The sequence below is a fragment of the Poecilia reticulata genome, linkage group LG19, assembly GCF_000633615.1.
Source record: "Poecilia reticulata strain Guanapo linkage group LG19, Guppy_female_1.0+MT, whole genome shotgun sequence".
In the NCBI taxonomy this organism is placed as follows: domain Eukaryota; kingdom Metazoa; phylum Chordata; class Actinopteri; order Cyprinodontiformes; family Poeciliidae; genus Poecilia; species Poecilia reticulata.
Window position 1 is genome coordinate 5969250 of NC_024349.1, and position 19884 is coordinate 5989133.

The 19884-nt window shown below is 37.0% G+C and overlaps 3 protein-coding genes across 6 annotated transcripts in view; 1 reads left to right on the top strand and 2 right to left on the bottom strand.

The window, feature by feature from the left end:
- The window catches only part of LOC103481274 (BRCA1 DNA repair associated), a 28388-nt gene extending 27726 nt beyond the window's left edge, over positions 1-662 (bottom strand). Inside the window, exon 1 of the mRNA XM_008436663.2 lies at positions 609-662. The gene's annotated coding sequence lies outside the window, so the exon portion shown is untranslated. The remainder of the gene's footprint in view (positions 1-608) is intronic.
- becn1 (beclin 1, autophagy related) lies at positions 366-7166 on the top strand. 4 transcript variants are annotated; one of them, XM_008436666.2, is made up of 13 exons: positions 377-467; positions 537-589; positions 675-808; positions 896-963; positions 2196-2254; positions 2607-2697; positions 3190-3326; positions 3413-3607; positions 4619-4765; positions 4843-4992; positions 5067-5127; positions 5215-5357; positions 6559-7166. In XM_008436666.2, the coding sequence occupies exons 3-13, from the start codon at positions 682-684 to the stop codon at positions 6725-6727; spliced, it is 1347 nt and encodes a 448-aa protein (XP_008434888.1). In that variant the 5' UTR covers positions 377-467; positions 537-589; positions 675-681; the 3' UTR covers positions 6728-7166. The 4 variants fall into 4 exon arrangements, with proteins under 4 accessions (XP_008434886.1, XP_017157183.1, XP_008434888.1 ...); XM_008436664.2 differs by lacking the exon at positions 537-589 and having other exon boundaries at positions 366-467; XM_017301694.1 differs by lacking the exon at positions 537-589 and having other exon boundaries at positions 366-467; positions 2199-2254.
- Positions 7167-8065: 899 nt separating this feature from the next.
- The window catches only part of LOC103481327 (serine/threonine-protein kinase tousled-like 2), a 16683-nt gene continuing 4864 nt past the window's right edge, over positions 8066-19884 (bottom strand). The window contains exons 3-21 of the mRNA XM_008436727.1: positions 19564-19708; positions 19228-19297; positions 18359-18396; positions 18102-18194; positions 16956-17057; positions 16166-16258; positions 15947-16057; positions 15729-15865; positions 14669-14818; positions 14066-14132; positions 13873-13970; positions 13637-13718; positions 13375-13466; positions 13204-13293; positions 11552-11721; positions 10133-10265; positions 9923-10034; positions 9734-9841; positions 8066-8972 (exon numbers count right to left, since the gene is read on the bottom strand). Of these exons, the coding sequence (XP_008434949.1) occupies positions 8793-8972; positions 9734-9841; positions 9923-10034; positions 10133-10265; positions 11552-11721; positions 13204-13293; positions 13375-13466; positions 13637-13718; positions 13873-13970; positions 14066-14132; positions 14669-14818; positions 15729-15865; positions 15947-16057; positions 16166-16258; positions 16956-17057; positions 18102-18194; positions 18359-18396; positions 19228-19297; positions 19564-19708 (2071 nt within the window). The 3' untranslated portion in view covers positions 8066-8792. The remainder of the gene's footprint in view (positions 8973-9733; positions 9842-9922; positions 10035-10132; positions 10266-11551; positions 11722-13203; positions 13294-13374; positions 13467-13636; positions 13719-13872; positions 13971-14065; positions 14133-14668; positions 14819-15728; positions 15866-15946; positions 16058-16165; positions 16259-16955; positions 17058-18101; positions 18195-18358; positions 18397-19227; positions 19298-19563; positions 19709-19884) is intronic.

A 19884-nucleotide genomic window follows, 5' to 3' on the forward strand; every position in this document is an offset into this window, starting at 1 on the left:
TAGTTTTAACACTAGTTTCATTCCTTAATGTTATTTTCTACCAGCTGACTCGAGTGAACCATTTCAAGGTTAAGAAGAATAAATAGATATTTTATCATGTTATTTTTTGTTTTGTTTTTGTCTTTAAAAAAATAGCAGAATTTGCAGATAGTTGTATACTTTTGTCTGACCTTTTCATCAAATTTTTAATTGAATAAAAATGTTAAAGTCCTGCTACATTTAAACGTCGAGTACAAATTTTGACTACTCTATTCACTTCTGACAACAAGACAATTAAATTAAAAAGAAAATAAATATTTAATTGATTTTGACACATATTATTGGAATCTGTAATACCACATTGTGGCCAGTAGATGGAAGCACTTAGCTGATCAACCAATTTATGAAACCAGAGGAAGAGATCTTATTCACCGTAAACAACAATAAGGAAGTTCTTAACGTAGAGTCGATGATTCAGGGATTATATGGTTTGTTTTTTTTACTATAATTTACATTATCTTAATCAGTATTAAGATAACAGCTGTTATTTTCCACAGTTGATAGTGATTATATCTCCTGCTAGTCGAAGCTAACGGGAAAGCTAACCTAGGTAGCAATCTGATGTTTACGTTTAGGTTCGGTTCGGGTTCTGCTTTTTTCCCCTCCTCATCTTCCTATTTTCTCCTCTCTTTTAGATCAGTGATGGAGGCCTCCAAGTCTTCCAGCACCACCATGCAGGTGAGCTTCGTGTGTCAGCGGTGCAGCCAGCCGCTCAAGCTGGACACCTCCTTCAACGTGCTGGACCGAGTCACCATCCAGGAGCTCATCGGTATTATTCTGCACAGATTACTGTTAATCCGAGGTAATTCAGATCGGTTATGATGGAGTCACTGTGGGAGCTATTTGTCCCCCGCAGCTCCGGTGGTCACGGTGACTCCCAGCAGCAAACCGGCGGACAGCGGCGGAGGGGAAGCAGCACCTGAGGTGGGTTACAGCTCGGAAATGGAAGTGTGCGTTTGATTTCATCCCCCTTTACTCTGATGCCCTGCAACTTTGGAATGCATATTAAAATAAAACCCGGTGCAATCAAATTGCCTTCAGAAATCGGCATAATTAATAAATAGAACCCTTTTGTGTGTAATTTATCAATCCAGCCATCATCGACATCTTGTTTTGTTACAAATCAAAATCCAAATCAAATTTTCAACATTTCATGGAGTTCTGTTTAATCCACCAGTTGAAAATGTGAACAGTACTGCACAACTGCAGTCCTACAGCCATCAAAATTGACAGGCCATGCAGGGAGAGTATTAATTAGCTCTGAGGGAGCTGCATAGGCTCAGGTGGGAGAATCTGCTAAGAGGGCAATTATTAGTGACCATTCCTCAAATCTGGTCTTTTTCAGATTATAAGAAAGAACGGTATTGGTAAAAAGCACACTAGGCTGAAATGATTAATTGGATGAATCATGATGAACCAGTTTGAATAATTATCAACTTATTTAGCAGTTAATAAACCGTTAACTGGTCAATTGCTGAAAAAACAACAGTTAGAGCAGTGATTAAGTTAAATTGTACAAAAATATACATAGATTTTAGATTTAAGATAAAAAGAAAATACAACCTTTGTCTAAACATTTACCCATAACTCCTCAAGGGATGGTTTGAGAATCATCTCATTCAAATTCTGGAAAAAATAATTTTCTATTATGGACCTTTTGGTATCCAATTATTAATTGGTTAATCCAAAAAATAGTCAACAGATCAGCCCTAGACTATATACTACAGAAAGAGCTTTTCACACATCAATAAGTAAATTTTTCACTAAAGGAATGTTGTTATTGCATTTACAAGCAATAAAATGTACATTTTCTTATGCTGACGTGGTTAAATGAGAAATCTGCAGAATGTGCCTTTTTTGTCTTTATCAGATTAATTGATTAATCACCAGAATAATTAAATACTAAAATAATATTTGGTTGCAACTCTACAGCTCATGAGGATAAAAAAACTCAGATTTCTGTAGAAGAAATCTAATCTTATTAGAATCAAACTTTCTTTTTTAGATGCTGAATTTATAACACTGAATTTTTATTTGCATGTCTGGGCCTCTCTGTTTAGATGGATTAATAACACAACAAAAATATAACCTATCACTAAGATATTCTGCCATGATTTTGCTTTAAATTGGTCTAATTTGAAGTTGTTTTCTTCAAGGAGACGTTTGTGGAAAACAAACAAGATGGCGTGTCGAGGAAGTACATCCCTCCTGCACGGTGAGTTGATTTTTAATCAGCTCTGCTTAATGAACGGCGGCTACGGAAAATATCCAGACCCCTTTAAATTTAGCTAAAATCAAAAAAGGTTTATATTCTCATGAATGTACACTCAGCATTTTATATTTCACTTTGTCTTTTTTAATACATTTGCGAAAATTTCTACATTTCTGTTTGTTTTTTCTTGTCAATGTGGGATGCTGAGTGAACATTCATGAGAAATAATATGAACTTTTTTGAGTTCGGCAAATGGCAGCAATGAAACGAAGAGTGAAAGGGGGTGTGAATACTTTCCGTACTCACTCTCTGGTGTCCTGAAAGGTGACAAAGCAGTGAAATCTCTCCCCTCCAGGATGATGTCAACAGAGAGCGCCAACAGCTTCACGCTGATCGGCGACGCGTCGGACGGTGGAACCATGGAAAATCTCAGTCGGAGATTGAAGGTGATATTTTTAGTTTGGTTACTTATCCTGGGGCAAGAAGAGACGCAGTTTGTGTGAAACTCGAGGAATAATCAGACTTATAGTGCTTCATCCTTTATTTATTATTCATTCTCGCATATACTTTTATTTATTTATTCTTTGTTTGCTTACCTCCTTTTTTTTCCTTCCCTTCCTTCTCCACTTTTTTCCAAAATATCTGTGACGCTGGATTAATTAGAGGATAGGAAAATAATTCAAAATAGAAAATATCTGCCAAGACCAAAAGAAAAAAAGCATATCCTAATTCACATATTAATCAGTTTCATTTTTGTTGCGACACCAATTGACTATGTTCTGTTTTTTTGTTTTGAATGTACCGTTTAATGTACATGTTTGTTGGTTAGTTTTGTTTGTTTGTTCTCCTTGTTTGGTTATTTTATTTCCATTGATGTTATTCGTTCTATTAAAAGAAAAAAAAAAATCAAAGACTCTTTTTACCTCTGACCTGCTCAGGTGACCAGCGACCTGTTCGACATCATGTCCGGCCAAACGGATGTGGATCACCCCCTGTGTGAGGAATGCACCGACACTCTGCTGGACCACCTGGACACGCAGCTCAACATCACAGAGAACGAGTGCCAGAACTACAAGTGAGTCGGTTTAAGCCAGCAGGACATTTTCAGAGGATGTGTGCAGGGAGGTTTGACCCGCTAACAAAGTGCCGATCCGTTTCCAGGCAGTGTCTGGAGCTTCTGTCCAACCTGCAGGTGGAGGAAGAGGAGACCCTGCTGGCAGAGCTGCAGCAGCTGAAAAACGAGGAGGAGACGCTGGTGCAGGAGCTGGAGGCCGTGGAGGAGCAGCGGGCCGCTGTGGCCAAAGATCTGGCCCAGAGCAGGATTCAGGCCCAGCAGCTGGACACCGAGGAGCTCCAGTAAGGAGACCCAGACGGGGCTTTTACAGCAGGAATGAGTTTCGTTACCAGGATTTTTATCAGAGCCAATCAAGCAAATTACAAATTATTACACACAGACCAAGTGTTCACCTATTAGTACATTTAACTGCATAATACTGATGAAATAGTGGACATGTGTCAAGCACAAACCTGGGGGCCAAATGTACTTGATAAAAATATTCCATGCAGTTATCAATTATTAAGAGTAAAATGAACATTGTTCTTTTATTCTATGAACTACTGACAGAATGACTCTGAAATTCCAAGCAAAAGTTTAGTATTTATTTGCAGAAAAAGAGAAATGGTCAAAATAACAAAAAGACGCAGAGCTTTCAGACCTCAAATAATGCAAAGGAAACCAGTTCATGTTCATTTAGAAACAACAATACTAATGTTTTTACTCGGGGAGAGTTCAGAAATCAATATTTGGTGGAAAAACCAGGAGGTTTTCAATGGGGTTCACTGCAGTTCGCTCCTCATTTTTTTCAGAGCTCAACTGACATAAAGAAGTTTTTATGATCAATCAATCAATCAAATTTTATTTGTATAGCACATTTCAGCAGCAAGGCATTTCAAAGTGCTTTACATAATTAAAATAAAACGGCATGTGACATTAAATGAATCCTAAAATACATTTATATTTTGTGCAGTTTTGACTTAATTATTGGTCCGACTGTTGTTCTTTCAGAAAATGGCCATTTTTTAAATCTACATATGTAACGATTAATCGATTAGTTAATGATTAATCAGTTATTTAACAATTAATCAGTTAATTAATCGGTTTGCTAAATTGGTTGACAATTATATAATTTATTAATGATTATTTATCCAATCAATACTTTCAGCTTTACACATTTCACAGCATTCAAACCACAGATTTCAATGGCTTTTGCTCAGGTTTAGGGGTATCAGCGTAAAAGGGGACAGAAGCTCCCAGTGAAATCCACTGAAGTGCAGCGACTAACAGCCCTCTGTGCTCCACGCTGCCAGGTACCAGAAGGAGTACAGCGAGTTCAAACGGCAGCAGCTGGAGCTGGACGACGAGCTGAAGAGCGTCGACAACCAGATGCGTTACTGCCAGATTCAGCTGGATCGACTCAAGAAGACAAACGTTTTCAACGCGACGTTTCATATCTGGTACGCACAGATCAGTTTGCACCAGGAAATATTTCTGTGCCCCCTGAAAATAACAGGTCTGCCCCGATTGTTCCCAGGCACAGCGGCCAGTTCGGCACCATCAACAACTTCCGACTGGGCCGGCTTCCCAGCGTTCCTGTGGAGTGGAACGAGATCAACGCGGCCTGGGGGCAGACGGTGCTGCTGCTGCACGCGCTGGCCAACAAAATGGGGCTGAGGTTCCAGAGGTAAATATAGTTTCATCTCTTCGATTCAAATATGCTTTAAAGTTTGGCTGAATTTAGATGAAATAATCTCCCAGATATCGACTCGTCCCGTACGGAAACCACTCGTACTTGGAGTCACTGACGGACAAGTCAAAGGTAAGGCGTAAAGACGTCCTCTTCCTAAAGCTGAATTGTAAAAATTATTCTGTTTTGTTGATCAGTTTCTGTTTGTTTTTCGTCCAGGAGCTGCCGTTGTACTGCTCGGGTGGCCTGAGGTTCTTCTGGGACAATAAGTTTGATCACGCCATGGTGGCCTTCCTGGACTGCGTCCAGCAGTTCAAGGAGGAGGTGGAGAAGGGAGACACCGGATTCTGCCTCCCCTACAGGTCAGACGGGTCATAACTACMTACATTTACTCAATTACATTCATTTGAGTAATTTTTTTTTTTTTTTTACTTTTAGGTGTATTTTTATTACACTGCACTACTGAGTAACTTTATTATGAAGCATTTCTACTCTTACTTTGTAAAATTTCTGGGTTTTCTACCCACTGAATGAAAAACAAACATGTTTTAACCCAAAATTCACCAGACACACACACACACACACACACACACACACCTGCAGTTTTTGTTAAAGTTTCTTGAGTTTTTTATTGAAAGAAACGGATTTGGAAACATTTTATTTTGCCCGATTTTGTTCATTTTTATTACTTATTTGAATTATTGTCATTTTCGTCTTTAAAATACCAGAATTTCCACTTAACTTTATATTTTGGTCCATCTGTTGATGCAAATTTTAAATGTTAAATGATTGATAATTTGACCAGTTACTTAAGAGTMGAGTAAACTTTTTACTAAATACATTTTTACTATTATTTAGTTATTTAGTTATTTTTAGTTATTATTTATTAGTTTTGATGCAATATGTGGTCATGATCCAAATCTGATGGATTCATGGTATTTAGGCCAACAAGATATTTTCAATTTATATTGAAATGCCTTATAAGCCTTCCGTAGCAAACAATTAATAAATTAATAATTGCATAATAAAATAAATTAATTTTTGAAAGGCAATTTTGTTCAGAGATGACATAATACATTTTTTATGTGCGTTTGTTTCATTTTTTTATTGCGTTTTTATTCTTTTATTTCCCAGTTCCATTGTGAAGTGTTCTTTACTAAATTAAAAGTTTATTGGTGTTTGAAAGAACTATTAATATTAGTATACCTTTATCAATATGTTACTTGAAAATGGTCTCAAAACAACAATGTTATTATCATTTATCGCAATAATTACTGGGACAATATTTGAAACTTGAATGTGAAAATGTTTGAAATATGTGTTTTAACCTTTTCAATCGTTTCCAATAAAGTCTGACTGTTAAATTACAGAGAATATAAAGGTTTTGACAAATCAGCATTTATAATTTCCAGTCGCAAATCTATTTTTGAAGCCCAGTGTCTGTTTTCAGGAACTAACTTTATATTTCTGGTCACAAATGTTTGATTTAGAAACGGTTTTGTGGAGGATCTGAGTCCTAGATGTTTGCCTTCAAACATTAAATTTCTTTTTTTGTTTTTTCAGGATGGATGTGGAGAAGGGAAAGATTGAAGATACGGGCGGCAGCGGAGGCTCCTACTCCATCAAAACCCAGTTTAACTCTGAGGAGCAGTGGACCAAGGCGCTGAAGTTTATGCTCACCAACCTGAAGTGGGGCCTGGCCTGGGTCACATCACAGTTCTACAACAGATGAACTGATTCACGTTGACCCTGCACAAACCACAAGCTGCCAATGGGATGGATGTCTAACCAGTTGATGCCTGAGTTGAGAATTTCATGGATTTCTGGTTCAAACTTGTTGGTCCACTGTGGGGTAATTTAAGATTTGCACATGTGTAGAAAAGCCATTTTGTGTGTTTTTGTTATATTTACTTCACCAGTAAATGTTTGACATTCTCTGAGAATGTCGTTTTGCATCAGAAGAACCGTTTCTTTTTCAGACTGCGCTAAGAAGCAAGATGAATAAACAATGATGCACCCACTGCAATCCCACTTTCAGATCAGTAGGAGGTATTTCAAGAATTACTGCTATAAATGTTCTTGTATTTTATCACAATATGTTAGTATATTTGCTGTTTGAGTTTTCCATTATGAGAACTGGTTAATAAAATCCGTAACCTCTGGAAATCAAATTTCTGCTTTCTTCAAACGTTTTCATGGCATTTATGTTAGAGCTAAACACAAATTACAGTGCTTTTGAAAACGTATTATATGTGATTAACCACATTTTGTTGGCTCAAATTTTAAGAGCCACAGATTTCTTGTCCTAAAAATACTATGGACGCGAGATATCAATGAATGAGTTCAATCTAAAGTTGATCTTATCAATTTAATTATTAATAAGCGGCCATTTTCTTAAAAACTTGAGTTTTCTCTTGTATCACGAGGGCCGACCGTTTTTCCATAACATTAGAGGGCTTCTTTTTCGCATGAATTAAAAGTAAATTGTATTAAACACTGACCAAATAAACCGAAAATAGACATTAATAAAATATAACAAAGCAGGAACCATACTGGGTTGCAAATCTCGTCATCCCCTGCGCCTTTTTGTCAATCGGTATTTTTTTAAGTTGTCGCTGCTACGTCATACGTCTTAAGGGGAAATTTTAGGAGCTAGTCGAGTGTTTATATATCGAAACAGAACCGCATAATGCTCATTGAGCTCTGTTTGGACCACTCATCTTTCCCGTTCTGGAATGGGCCCGCCGCCATCTTTGTTTCTCTTTCAACGGCTCCGCTTAAGGACGACCGGCGGCGCCCTCTACTGGATGGCGGCCAAACTACAGCACTAAAATAAGGCTTAGGACGTCATTACTTAATCGATTGGAACTAATGTTAATCTAATAAACCGTTAATCGTAAATAGATTGTTTGCATCCCTAGTTTGTGTTTGACTAAAGTATCGCATCTAGTTTACTGTTAAATATCTTTTTAAATCATGTTTTAGTGCAACACAAACACTTTCAACTTGATGAATTTTACGCATGTGCCAACATTTTTGGTGGGTGAAATAAGACACCATAACCAAATGGTAACCAAATACTTTTTAATGATCTCATTAATTATTTCAGTTGAGCCGCAACTCACAACACTCACCCACAGTCAACCTGCCCCTCCAGTTTAAGGTTAGCAACAACATTAGGAGGAGGGAATCTAATGGAAAAATATGGACTTCATTAAAATAAAAAGCTGACTTCAAGTACAGTTACAGAAAATAGGTCAAAACTAAGCACTCTCTCCAGAATCAACTCTCTTCTGTTTCAAGTCATGAATTAATAATCTTCAGCGATTTCAAGTCAACAAGACTGCTTTAATTCTGTCGTCATCCTTACAGGTATATTGGAAACTGACCATTAGAGATATGATTGACAGTTTGATAGATTTCAAGCAGTATGGGGTAAAACATTATAAATTATTAACTTCTGTAAACCATCCYGAGTATGACCATGTGACTTCCCACATGTCATACATCAAAGCGAGTCAATTGTGCAAAATTTTCCAAATGCTCTTTATTTTAGCATGAAGAAAGTCCCTTTGCGTAAGACAGGGTTTATGTTAGTGCATGCATATCTGCAAATCTTTGGGTTCTACTGAGCCCACAGCTGGAGGCTTGGTCCTGCACGTTTGGACCAGTTGCAGGTGCCATCCTCCAGTCCCGCTGCATTCATAGTTTCGGGGTCCCCTCTTTCCTCTGCTGCACATACACACGAGTGTGTAACRTCTCCGTAGTCCTCTGGGTTTCCCGCTTCGTTCTTCATGCTAACTTGAGTTGGAGGCACTGCTGCTGTAGCAGCTGGAGGTGGAGGGACTGGGCAGCATCGACGTCGTGTTGCTGCCCAGGGCTTTACGAATGTTGGGCATCAGGAAGGGGTCGCTGGCCAGCTGCAGCACGTCCACGCGGTCCTCCTTGTGGTACGCCAAGCAACGGCGGATAAAAGCCTGGAAAGGAGCCAATAGGGAGGAAATGCAAGAATCAATGCCAACGTTCATCTGGTGGCTTCAGAGCCACAGAGACTCAACATTTTTACAGATTTTGACAGAAAGTTAGACTTTAGTGAAATAATACCCTGGACATATTTTATTTWAAAAAAATGCAAATATTGAGACTAATTCGTTTACAAATAGCCATACAAAGGTTATTCATACAAGAGAGAAAGAAAAAAACTACAGAGAAAGAGGCAAAAGAGAAAGAAAGGGAATAAAAAAGAATAGAAAAGAAATTGAAAAGAAAGAGAAAAATAAAGAAAAAGACAGAAAACAAGAAAAAGTGGAAGAATGACAGAAAAGGAAATAAAGAAAAGAGACAGAAAAATGAAGTAGATGGAAAAAGAAAAAAAAGAAAAAGGAGAAAAATAGAGAAAAAGAACAAAAGCAACAAAAAAGAAAGATGGAAAACAAAGGGAAAGAAAGAAGACAGAAAAGGGTAGAAAAAAAGAATAAAAGGCAGAAGACAATAGGAAGGAAGGAAGGAAGGAAGGAAGGAAGGAAGGAAGGAAGGAAGGAAGGAAGGAAGGNAAGGAAGGAAGGAAGGAAGGAAGGAAGGAAGGAAGGAAGGAAGGAAGGAAGGAAGGAAGGAAGGAAGGAAGGAAGGAAGGAAGGAAGGAAGGAATTAATTGGCAGTGGATGGATGGATGGACAGACGGATGGATGGGGTTTGGGCTGAGCTTTGACCCATGACCTCAGACCGAAGCGTGGCGAACCTTTGCCTCTGTGGTGACGACGGGCTTTGGGGGGAATTGCACTTCAGTAGCTTTCAGAATGGTGTTTTCTTGGAGGATGTCCTGCTGGGACTGGTTGTGACCAAACGGCTGGCAAGAGGCAAAACGCAGCCGGTCAGAAGGTGAAATGAAACCTGAATGATCCATCGGGCGACGCTGACCAGCGGTTACCTTCCGTCCGTATAAGATCTGGTAGAAGATGACCCCTACTGACCAAACGTCGACCTTGTTGGATATTTTTGGAGGGTCTTTCCCCATCACAAAGCACTCGGGCGGTAAATACCTGCAAGATTCAGCCACAACTTCAACTTTCTGCAATGCGGTCGGAGATAAAACGGTAATCAACTCTGTAAGTTGTTAGATTTTGGTTTGAGCGTTTACCAGTAGGTCCCTGCTCCTTGTGAAGTCAGATCCATGCCGTCAGCACTGCTGTCGTCGTCCACGATCTTGGACAGACCAAAGTCGGTGATCTTTATCTCCCCGCACGCCGTGCCGTTAACCAACAAGATGTTCCCTGGAAACGCAAAAAACATGACAAACAGCCTGAGCATTTAATGAAAATCGGCTGAAGGGTTTAAAAACTACGTGCCACTGGAAGGTCTTCAAGTATCCAATGGGGTTCCACAAGGCTCTAATCTCGGATCCTTTCTTTTCATAATATATATTAACAGTTAAAATAGTCATTTTTTGACAAAAGATCATTTAGATTTAAAAAAATAAAAAATCCCTTTTGGGAAAAAAATGACTGAAGCCCTTATTTTAGGAAGGTGACAATATGCCAATTCTCATTTTTATGCTGATGACAGCATTATTTTGTGCTGCCAAAACAGTAAAAATAGCTTTTTAACAGCTACAAGCAGCTTTTGATGTATTTATGCGTTTGTCTTAACTGCTCAGAAATCTGAAGTAATGTTGATCTTTTATTATAAAAGCACATCCAAGTCACGGCTGATTTTACCCGTTATTATTATTTAAGTTACTCAGATGTTTTAGTGTAAATATTCAGGTCTTTATTACTGTTGATTCCCTGGGATTTGTTCTCCACATTCAATAAACATTTTGAGTTTTTATTCCAGAATTAGATCTCGTTTATTATTTGAGGCAAAAAAATATTTGATGTTTTAAAGAGACGTAAAAATGCTTGAAAAACAATTTTCTTTTCTTATCAACAGTTTGATTAAATATCTATATTTATTGATTTTTTTTCTAATTATTTTTCCTTCTGAAAAGTTAAAACATATTTGAAGGAATGGATTTTCAAAAATTAGAAATAAATTTTTTGGTGGAAATTTGTATAATTTAAATTTTTCTCACTTGAATAAAATAAACACAAACGTGAAACTTTGCGCTTCCCACTTGGCCTCACTAACACAATCCGTAATAAAAGAAGGAACATTTTAAACACTGTAAAAAATGAACATCACGAAGTTAACTTAGAAATGAGTTCAAAAAAATTATAAACATTTTAAACTATGTTGGGTCAACTTGATGTAAAGATATTTAAAAAAAACTTAAGTTATGGCAGCTTGTAAAATTTCTCTTAATCATTTTTAGTTTAATCTAATTAAGTCAACTTAATCAAAATTGCAACAATATCCTTTCTTAAATGTTTTGAACGTTCTTACTAATCAGTTTGTAAATGAGATGCTTCTCATTTGCTGGTGTGTGCCCTTTGTTATCCAAGCTGCATTATAATTGCGTTTTGATATCAGTGGTTTTACGCTCAGGTTTCTATTTTTTAATCTCTGGCTAAATAAAGGTTAAAAACAATCAAAGCTTAATGGAAACAAGCTGAGGTACCAGGCTTGAGGTCGTAGTGGATGATGGGAGGCCGGATCTGGTTGAGATACTTGAGGGCGTTGACGAGCTGCATGATGATGGAGCGTCCCTCCTTCTCCGTCATCGACTTATTCTGCTTCAGGTAGAAATCCAGGTCGTTGCCGCCGCAGTACTCCAGCACCGTGCAGAACCTGGAAACATTCAAAGCAACAAGCAATTTTGTTCTGATTAATGATTTCCAGACTAAACTAGCAGAAGGACGAGTTCCACTGCTTCGTTAAGTGAAGCTAAACCGTCGTCACATCAGACAGGAAGTGAGAAAATACAGATTTTAAAGTAAAATCTACAAACTAATTCAAGTAGATTTTATTTTATAATGTGAACTATCATGATCTCCACTTATAAAACGATAACCATGAGTTATCTGCTTTGGCAGATGATAAATATAACATTTTACCCTTAGATTTGATTCTACAGTTGAAATAATTAATCGATTACGCAGCTAGTCACTACTACAGCAAAGACACTCAAAGATGGCATTATTTGCAGATAATTCATTTCCAAAAAATCTTTTAAAACCAATTACCGTATTTTCCGGACTATGAGCGCACCATACTATAAACCGTACCTTCAAATTTTTTTAACCCCCCTCTCCCTTCCTGGAAACTTACATATATCAGCCGCACCGGGCTACAGGCCGCTGGTATCTCTGCTGCTCTCGGTTTCCCATAAGGACCCAGCAGAGAACTGCGTCCCAATAACTGCTGGATATATTAAGGACGCAGTTCTCCGTCTCCAAATCCGGTTTTGTTCACGCCGAGTTTACGTGCAGCGGCTTCATTTCCCTCCTGTACTGCCAGATCGATACTCCTGAACTTAGAAGCTGCATCACATGAGTTTGAAAACATTTCTCCGTCGTGCCTGCTGCTAGCATGTGCTTGTTCTAAATGAAAATTAGCGCGTTCTTCTTTTGATTTACAATTTTGACTTCCAATGATTCACTTCCTGCTAAAGAGCCCCCTGGAGGTTGAAGAAAAACCCACAGAAAATCCGCATGTTCAAAGTGTAGGAAAAAAGTAGTAGCTCATAGTCCAGAAAATATGGTAATTGGATAATTTCCACGGTACAGTGGTTTCAAAACACTGCTTTAAAGTATTTCTAATATTGTTAACAAGGCTAAAGGCAGTGGTGTCCAATTTTTTTTGCCAAAACTGGTAAATTTAAACTACTGGAGAGCCACAAAAACCATTAAATTAAAAATAAAAAAAATCTGTTTATTATTATTTTTTCAGCTTCTTTTTTTTTGTTTGAACAAAATGTTCCAAGAAAAAGCTTCGACTGTTGCCCTACTGGAAACAAAACAGAATATTTCCAAATATTTGGGTGATGAATTGTTTTCCATTGTGTTGGCCAAATTTTTCCACATTTTTGATTTGCGGTCGGGGGCCAAACTAAATCATTTTAAGGGCCACAAAAGGCCCCTGGGCCTCACTTTAGACACCCCTGCCTAAAGTGGGTAAATAAAAAAAAAATCTGCAGAATCTGACAACTTTTTAAAAACCGTTTAATCGTCAGAATATTTAATAGAATAACTTAATAATTGTTAGTTGCGGCTATGCAAATCTTTTAAAACTGAAACATCTAATAAGCAGGATATGTTTTTAGGAACTTACGAATCTCTGTCGATTGAGAAATAGTCGTAGAGTTTGACTATTCTAGGATGGTCGAGTTCTTTGTGGATCCTGTATTCTCTACAGGCGTGTCTGCAGACAGACGCAGATTATTAAAAACAAAATATTGTCATTAAGTTGGAATCAGAAATGTTTTCACGGATTTAAACTCACCTGTGGTAGTTTTGCTTCTTCTCCTCCCTCCAGTTCTTGTTGAGCTGATGGATTTTGATGGCTACATATCTCTGTTCTGTTAAATCAAACGCCTGAAAAAGAAAACTTTTACTTATCTACCAACATTTGAGGACCGTATTATTATTATTCAACAGCTGTTTAAAGTATTACATTTTAGTCCGACATCAAGTTAGCCTAAAGTTTTTCCTCTAATTTACTCAAAAATATAAATGGAGAAACAACACAAAGAGCCTCTGCTTACTTTAAAAACTTCACTGAAGCCTCCTCTTCCTAAAAGCCGTAAAAGCAGGTATCGATCATTCAGTGTGGGATGGTCTCTGAATCTGCAGAGAAAAAATTATTTYACATTTCATTTTCTGATTTTACATTACATTTCCAATAAAATGCAGGGATTTGCTCTTTAAGACAGACTCTGGTCACAGCTTTTTTCCTTAAAWCAAGATAATTTAAATATCATTAAGCTGGGATAATACGTACTGCGAGTTGTCCTCATTGTGGATTCTCTTGAGCTCCCGAATGTGCAAATTTCTAACCCTCTCCAGCTGCTCCAGCTCCGTCTGGATCTCTGCTTCTTCCTGCAAAYCAACCACAGAGACGTCTCTCCTCTTCTTCTCAAATTAAACCTGCAGCTCTGACACCGAACTGGAGGAGGAAGGYGAGAGAAAAGTACCTTTTTTAAACGGCCTATTCGAAGTTTGAAAATCTCCTCTTGTTCCCGATACGCAGCCAGCGACAGCCTGGATGAGACGGGATCGGAAAATAAAAATCGCAAGCTTAGCGTTACAGTTTGCTGCACTAATACTTTATTTTTTTTAGAAAATGAGCATGTTAATTTTTTTAGAAAATGAGCATGTTAATGTATTTACACCCCTTAAATTTGTGCATTTTGACATGTCTCAACTATAAATTTGACTTTATTGGGATTTTACCAAATAAATTTTATCTTGTTAGATGCTTYCCATCTAACATGAACCATTTTGCAGAAGAGTCATGAGTTTCCAGATGKACAAAACAGGTCGATAAAAACTTGACAAAAATGATTCAACAAGTTATTGCTTCATTCAAATGCAAGCCACACTTTTCAGATGTGTTTAATGTTGGTCAGTCGCATTAAATCCGAACAAAACACGTTAAAATTKATGATTTWACCGTCATAAAATGTGGAAAASTTCARTAATTTTCAAGCATTTTCAAGGATTTCCAGCACCAGCATGAACCCTGCAAGGCGTGTGAACGCATTGTGGTGAAGAAATGAGACATTTTCTGTGCGTACGTTTCGTTCTCCTGGCCGTTGTTTCTGCTCTTCCGCTTGTTCTGCTCCATGTTTGGTGGAGGCATCTGGACCGCCGGAGGCTTCCTCTTCCCCAGCAGCTTCCTCTGCCTCTCGATGTCTTCCCGCTGCGAGTTGATTTGCTCCTGCTGCCTAAAACACAGAGAAAATAACAAAATGCTGTCGACGCTTTTACTTCTCTGTCTGCAGGGTAAACACCACGTGTCTGTAAGTAAATAATCTAGGTTATTACAGTTAACTAAAACTGACAAAATGACAAAAACTGAAACTGGGAAAACATTTCTGTRAACTGAAATAAATAAAAGTAGCCATTTTATACGGAAAAATTACAAAAAACTATAACTGGAACTATATTCAAACAAACTGAAACATACTGAGATTATAGATATATTCGTTTTCATATTTGTTTATATATTTTTTAGCCTTTCAATTTCATTTTTTTCCCCCCTTTAAGCAATTTATGTCGACTGTCAGMAAATTACGACAAAACAGCGGCAGCAAAAATTGGGATAAATTATTCAAATATTGCTGTTGAACAATAACTGATTATATTTTTTGATGTTCGATAATTGATAATCGAACCTAAAAATTAACCGAAGTATGTAAAAAAMTGTAAACAGCTACTGTATGTGATAAAAACTAAACTGAAGCTAAATATTTAACTAATAAAAACTAACAAAAAGTGACAATGAAATAAAATTAAACTATGATGAAAAACCAAAAACTATCATAATGCTGCAAATAATCAACTGAATGTTCAGTTAAWCTGAGTTCAATAATTTCCATTCTAGTAATTAATATTTTTTGAAGCGYAATTTTATTTAGAGAGACATCATAATCYAACTTATTTATGGTTTCGGTTGTGTGTGGGTTTTATTTATTTCTGCTTTTATTTTGAATATTTAAAAGACGCTCCAGCGTTTAGCCGTCTTACGAGATGAAACTTGCATCAACATGGTTGAAAATGGTTCTAAAACAACAACATTTCTGCTGTTGCAGTAATTAGAGGAGCAAGTCATCATCCAGTAAAATGTTTMCTGACTTGATGAGTTTCTGGAAGGCGTATCCGTCGGTCCACTGCTCCGTGAAGGACGCTCCGTGGCGGACGGTGGTGAAGTGACCCAAACGCAGSCGGTCCTGCATGCTCTTGTCCCTGCAAGCCATTTTCTCCCTCTTTGACTTTAGGAACACAAAAGGATTAAGAACTTAGAAGTTAAATTAAATGTTTATAGCAAAGACAAAAATTTAGCACACGCTGACCTGCTCAATTAGCAGCTGCTGGCTTATTTTCACACATTTGTTCAGCCGCTCCTTGTAGCGCTCAAGCATCTTCTGCTGCTCATCGACCTGACGCCTCAGGTCACAGTTAGACTGCAAAGACAAAACCAGACAAAAACGAGATGCATCATTTATCATAAAAAAATCTGGTACAAATCTGTAAAAGCTGTGTTTAGAGCAGGAAGTATTTAAATATCTCACCCTGACCAGGTCGTCTATCCTCCCTTCGGTTCGCTCCAGGTCAGAGCTCTTGACCTTTTCTATTGCTTTCAGTTTCAGCAGCGTCAGATCCGACTGAGAAAGGAAGCACATAAAAATCTCCTTCCTAAACAACAAGGCCACACTTTAAATCATCAAAGTAAAAAAACTTACATCAACTGTGTCATACGAGTAGCAGTGATGAGGTTTCTCTGTTCTGACARTTAAATACGTCACTAGAGTCATTTTTAAATAAATTACGACAGGATTTMTTGTTAAAATATAGCACAAACTCTGGCCATGTGTAAAATTTTACTTTTATTTTCTGCACTGTTTGCAGTTTTGTAAAAAAAAAAAAAAAGAAAAGGAGAAATAAATGCGGTTACAAACGCTGCTCCAAAACCAAAGTTTTTCCAGAAAATGGCAGCGCGTTTGTCTCTTACAACTTAACTGTTAGCAAAAATATAAACAAAATGATGGCTAAAAATTTCTTACAACATAGATGTGAACAAAAGTTTACTTAATCTGATCTTAAACGTTTCAAAAATGGTCAAAAACATAATTTTAATAAAACTCCAGACGTCACACCAAAAAAAAAAAAAGTCTCCAAGATTAATGGAAGGGTAGAAAAGTTACCAAATTAATAATAACAATTAAAAATACAAAAATTTATCTGGTTCCAAACTAACTTAAGTATATTCTAACTTAATAAATKGCCACAACAAGCTCACTGAATAAAAATACAGAAGAAAACGCCGAAYGTTTGAGTTTGGCAGTGAATAAAATGATTTACCTGGACTGCTTTGTGAGAACAGGAAGTTGTAGGAGTCGTCTTAAAGGAGCTGCAGGAAGAGGAGTCGGTGTGGGCGGAGCCTAAGGACGAAGGGCTGCCGTTCTGAAAACACAAACAATTAAAGGTGCTATCAAATAAATACAGTCACTGGAATATTAACATTTTTTAAATCAACATTTACTGGATTCTGTTACTTTTCTGGTTTTTGTACAAAATTACTACTTTCTTTGTTCAGTGGTGACAAAGTTTGGTCCAGTTAGTTTCCTCACAATATTTTGTAATATTATAAAAGTGATAAAAATAAAAGTGTCTAATAATTTCCATTTGCCTGATTTATCGTTTTTGTCTTTTCTCTCTTTTTACRAAAACTGGACAAAAGTTTTCAGTCTGGTGYTTTACAGAAACTTCAYGATTAATTTTATTTCTTGTTTATATTGTTTTATTTGTTTTGCATATTTAAGATGTTTTTCAAATGTTCATTAGAAGTTTAAGTTTGTTTTTTGCATCATTATGCCGTTAACATCATATTACTTGAAAATGGTCTCAAAACAATATTATTGTCTATCGCGATAATTTCTGGGAGAATTTATCGTCCAGCAATATTATCGTAACAGTAATTGTGTCGCAGCAATTATTTCCCCACAAACACAAACAATGCATTTCAAAAACATTCCCATTCGTAGTACACAATAAAAAAAGAGTGGTTTTTACCACTAAKCTGCGAATTGTAATCATATTTTTTTCAAATTTATTGGTATTTATTGATGATTTTATTGAACAAATATGTCCAACTTGACAATAAGGGCATTTTTTGGGGGTGAATTTAAAGATTAAATGAAATTTATCGTGGCAAAATACAAATATAAATTCCTACCATGATAACAGATTTATCACAATAAAAACAATAAATGCCCACTACTATACGTCTATGATAATTTGTTGCTTTGCAGGTAAAAAGAAAGAAATCCACAACAAAATAATTTAAAATTTTTAACTAAGAAATAAATAAACAAATCTTTCCAACTTTCAGTGAAACAGTTTGGACATCAAAAAAAAAAAAAAAAAAAGGAAATGAGAGAAAGACGGAAGATAAAAAGGGAAGAAGATGAAGAGCAGAGCAGACTTAAGATGGACGCCAGTTCTCACCGGAGGATAAGACAGAGAGCACTGCGAAGAGGAGCGCAGCAGCAAATGGACGCCTCGAGCAGGACTGGCGCCAGAGCCGCTGCTACCAGCAAACTGGGCMAGGGGCAATTTGGAGAAGGGAACCAAATCAAGAGAAAGGGAAGAATAGTAATTCAGTAAAAGACGAGTAAAGAACTTCCCTACACAAGCATGAAGGTTAGACAGGAAAACTTGAAGGAGAGTTGAAGAAAAAAAACACATGAACTGACTGGACTCACCTCAAAATAGTCATTTAGCTTTTGCCCTTTTCCCTTTCCTACAAAGAATCAGAAAATGCACAAAGAAAATTAAACAATTCAATTATTTTTTAAAATATTTTTAACATGATGGGCGTATAAAACAACAGACATAAACAGGAAATACTAGAGACATATTTTGTAGTTACAGTAACATTTTTGAACAGCAGCAGGAAGAAGAAACTCATACTATGTTTTCAGATGTAAAAGAAAAGTTACACAAATTAACAATAAGAATTTTACACAATATGCACATATACTGCGATATATTTAAGTCTAAATAAATACATACATTTTTTTACTACAACATTTTACCCTTATTGCCCGAAAAGGCGTCGCCGACGACACATTTTTACAAGCCAACTTTGTGGCACCGTAACTCTGCGAAACGTTGCGCTTCCTGAAAACTTCCAACGGTTTCTGAAAGAGGAGACGTCGCGCTTTCCATCCAACATCGGGTTATTGCGGTAATTTCACTCCCGTCATTGCAGGGAGCATGTTTTTCTTCGGTTAACTCTGATGAAATACTCTTTTAACAGACGGTAAATTGTAAATAACTGCTAGATACTGAAAGCTCCAGCTGTTATGGGCAAAAATATTTACTCACAGGACATTTAAAGAACTCCGAACAATTAAAACAAGCAAAAATATTCAGGTGGAAGTTTGAAACTTTGGCGTTAAGAGGTTAACAACTTCTTGACGCCGACATTATTAAATCTAACAGCTGTAGCGAGAAGCCCAGGTTTGAGATGTTTTTGACTTTATATTTAAAGTTAAGCAAACGTGCGATTCATTTCAGTTAAATATCTCAAATTATTTTGGTGTTTGGTTAGGAAGCAGGTTGGGCGAACCTTGGCTGCTGCTGTCGAAGATGTCGCCTTTTCTTTTCTTGCTTCTCCCGTTGGYCTTTCTCTCCAGAGACTGAAAGGAGCAAAAAAAAAAAAAACAGCTTCTATTTTTAAGTGTTTGAAGAAATAAATAGCCAATATATACCTGCACTAACTATCCAAACACATTGAAAAGCAAAAAATTAAAGCGAGATCAACTTATTTAAACTAAAAGTTAATTATGTTCTTCACTTAATGCAAACATATTAGTATAATAAATGTATTCCTATAGAAAAAAAAAGCTAATTAGAACTTAAAAGGACAATAAAAAAGCATTAGATAATTTTTTTCCGGACCAACCTCTGGTTCCTTGTCGCTCAGAGACCCAGCGCTGCACTGAGACTGGTTTGATGATTCGCTGTTGGCAGAAGTCTGCAACAAACAGAAACAAAAGGCAGGATCTCCTGCTTTAACGTATCCTACAAATAAACCTAAATGTTGAAAGCTGAGAGGTTAAAATACATCTTAGAAATGGTTGGAGACCTTTTTCTGACAAGATTATTTGGAAAACTGACTCAGATACAATTCAATCCTTAAAACAGCAACAAAAAACATTTCCCGACGTTTTAGTCCAAGTTAGGTGAAATTTCAGTGCCATGGAGTCAAACATGTATTTGGTTT

What these genes read in the sequence shown, in the direction of transcription:
- becn1 (XM_008436664.2), top strand. Translation starts at nt 682, where the DNA reads ATGGAGGCCTCCAAGTCTTCCAGCACCACCATGCAGGTGAGCTTCGTG. An exon ending in GAGGGGAAGCAGCACCTGAG is followed by an intron (nt 964 to 2,195) that starts GTGGGTTACAGC and finishes GTTTTCTTCAAG; the next exon opens with GAGACGTTTGTGGAAAACAA. An exon ending in ATCTCAGTCGGAGATTGAAG is followed by an intron (nt 2,698 to 3,189) that starts GTGATATTTTTA and finishes TGACCTGCTCAG; the next exon opens with GTGACCAGCGACCTGTTCGA.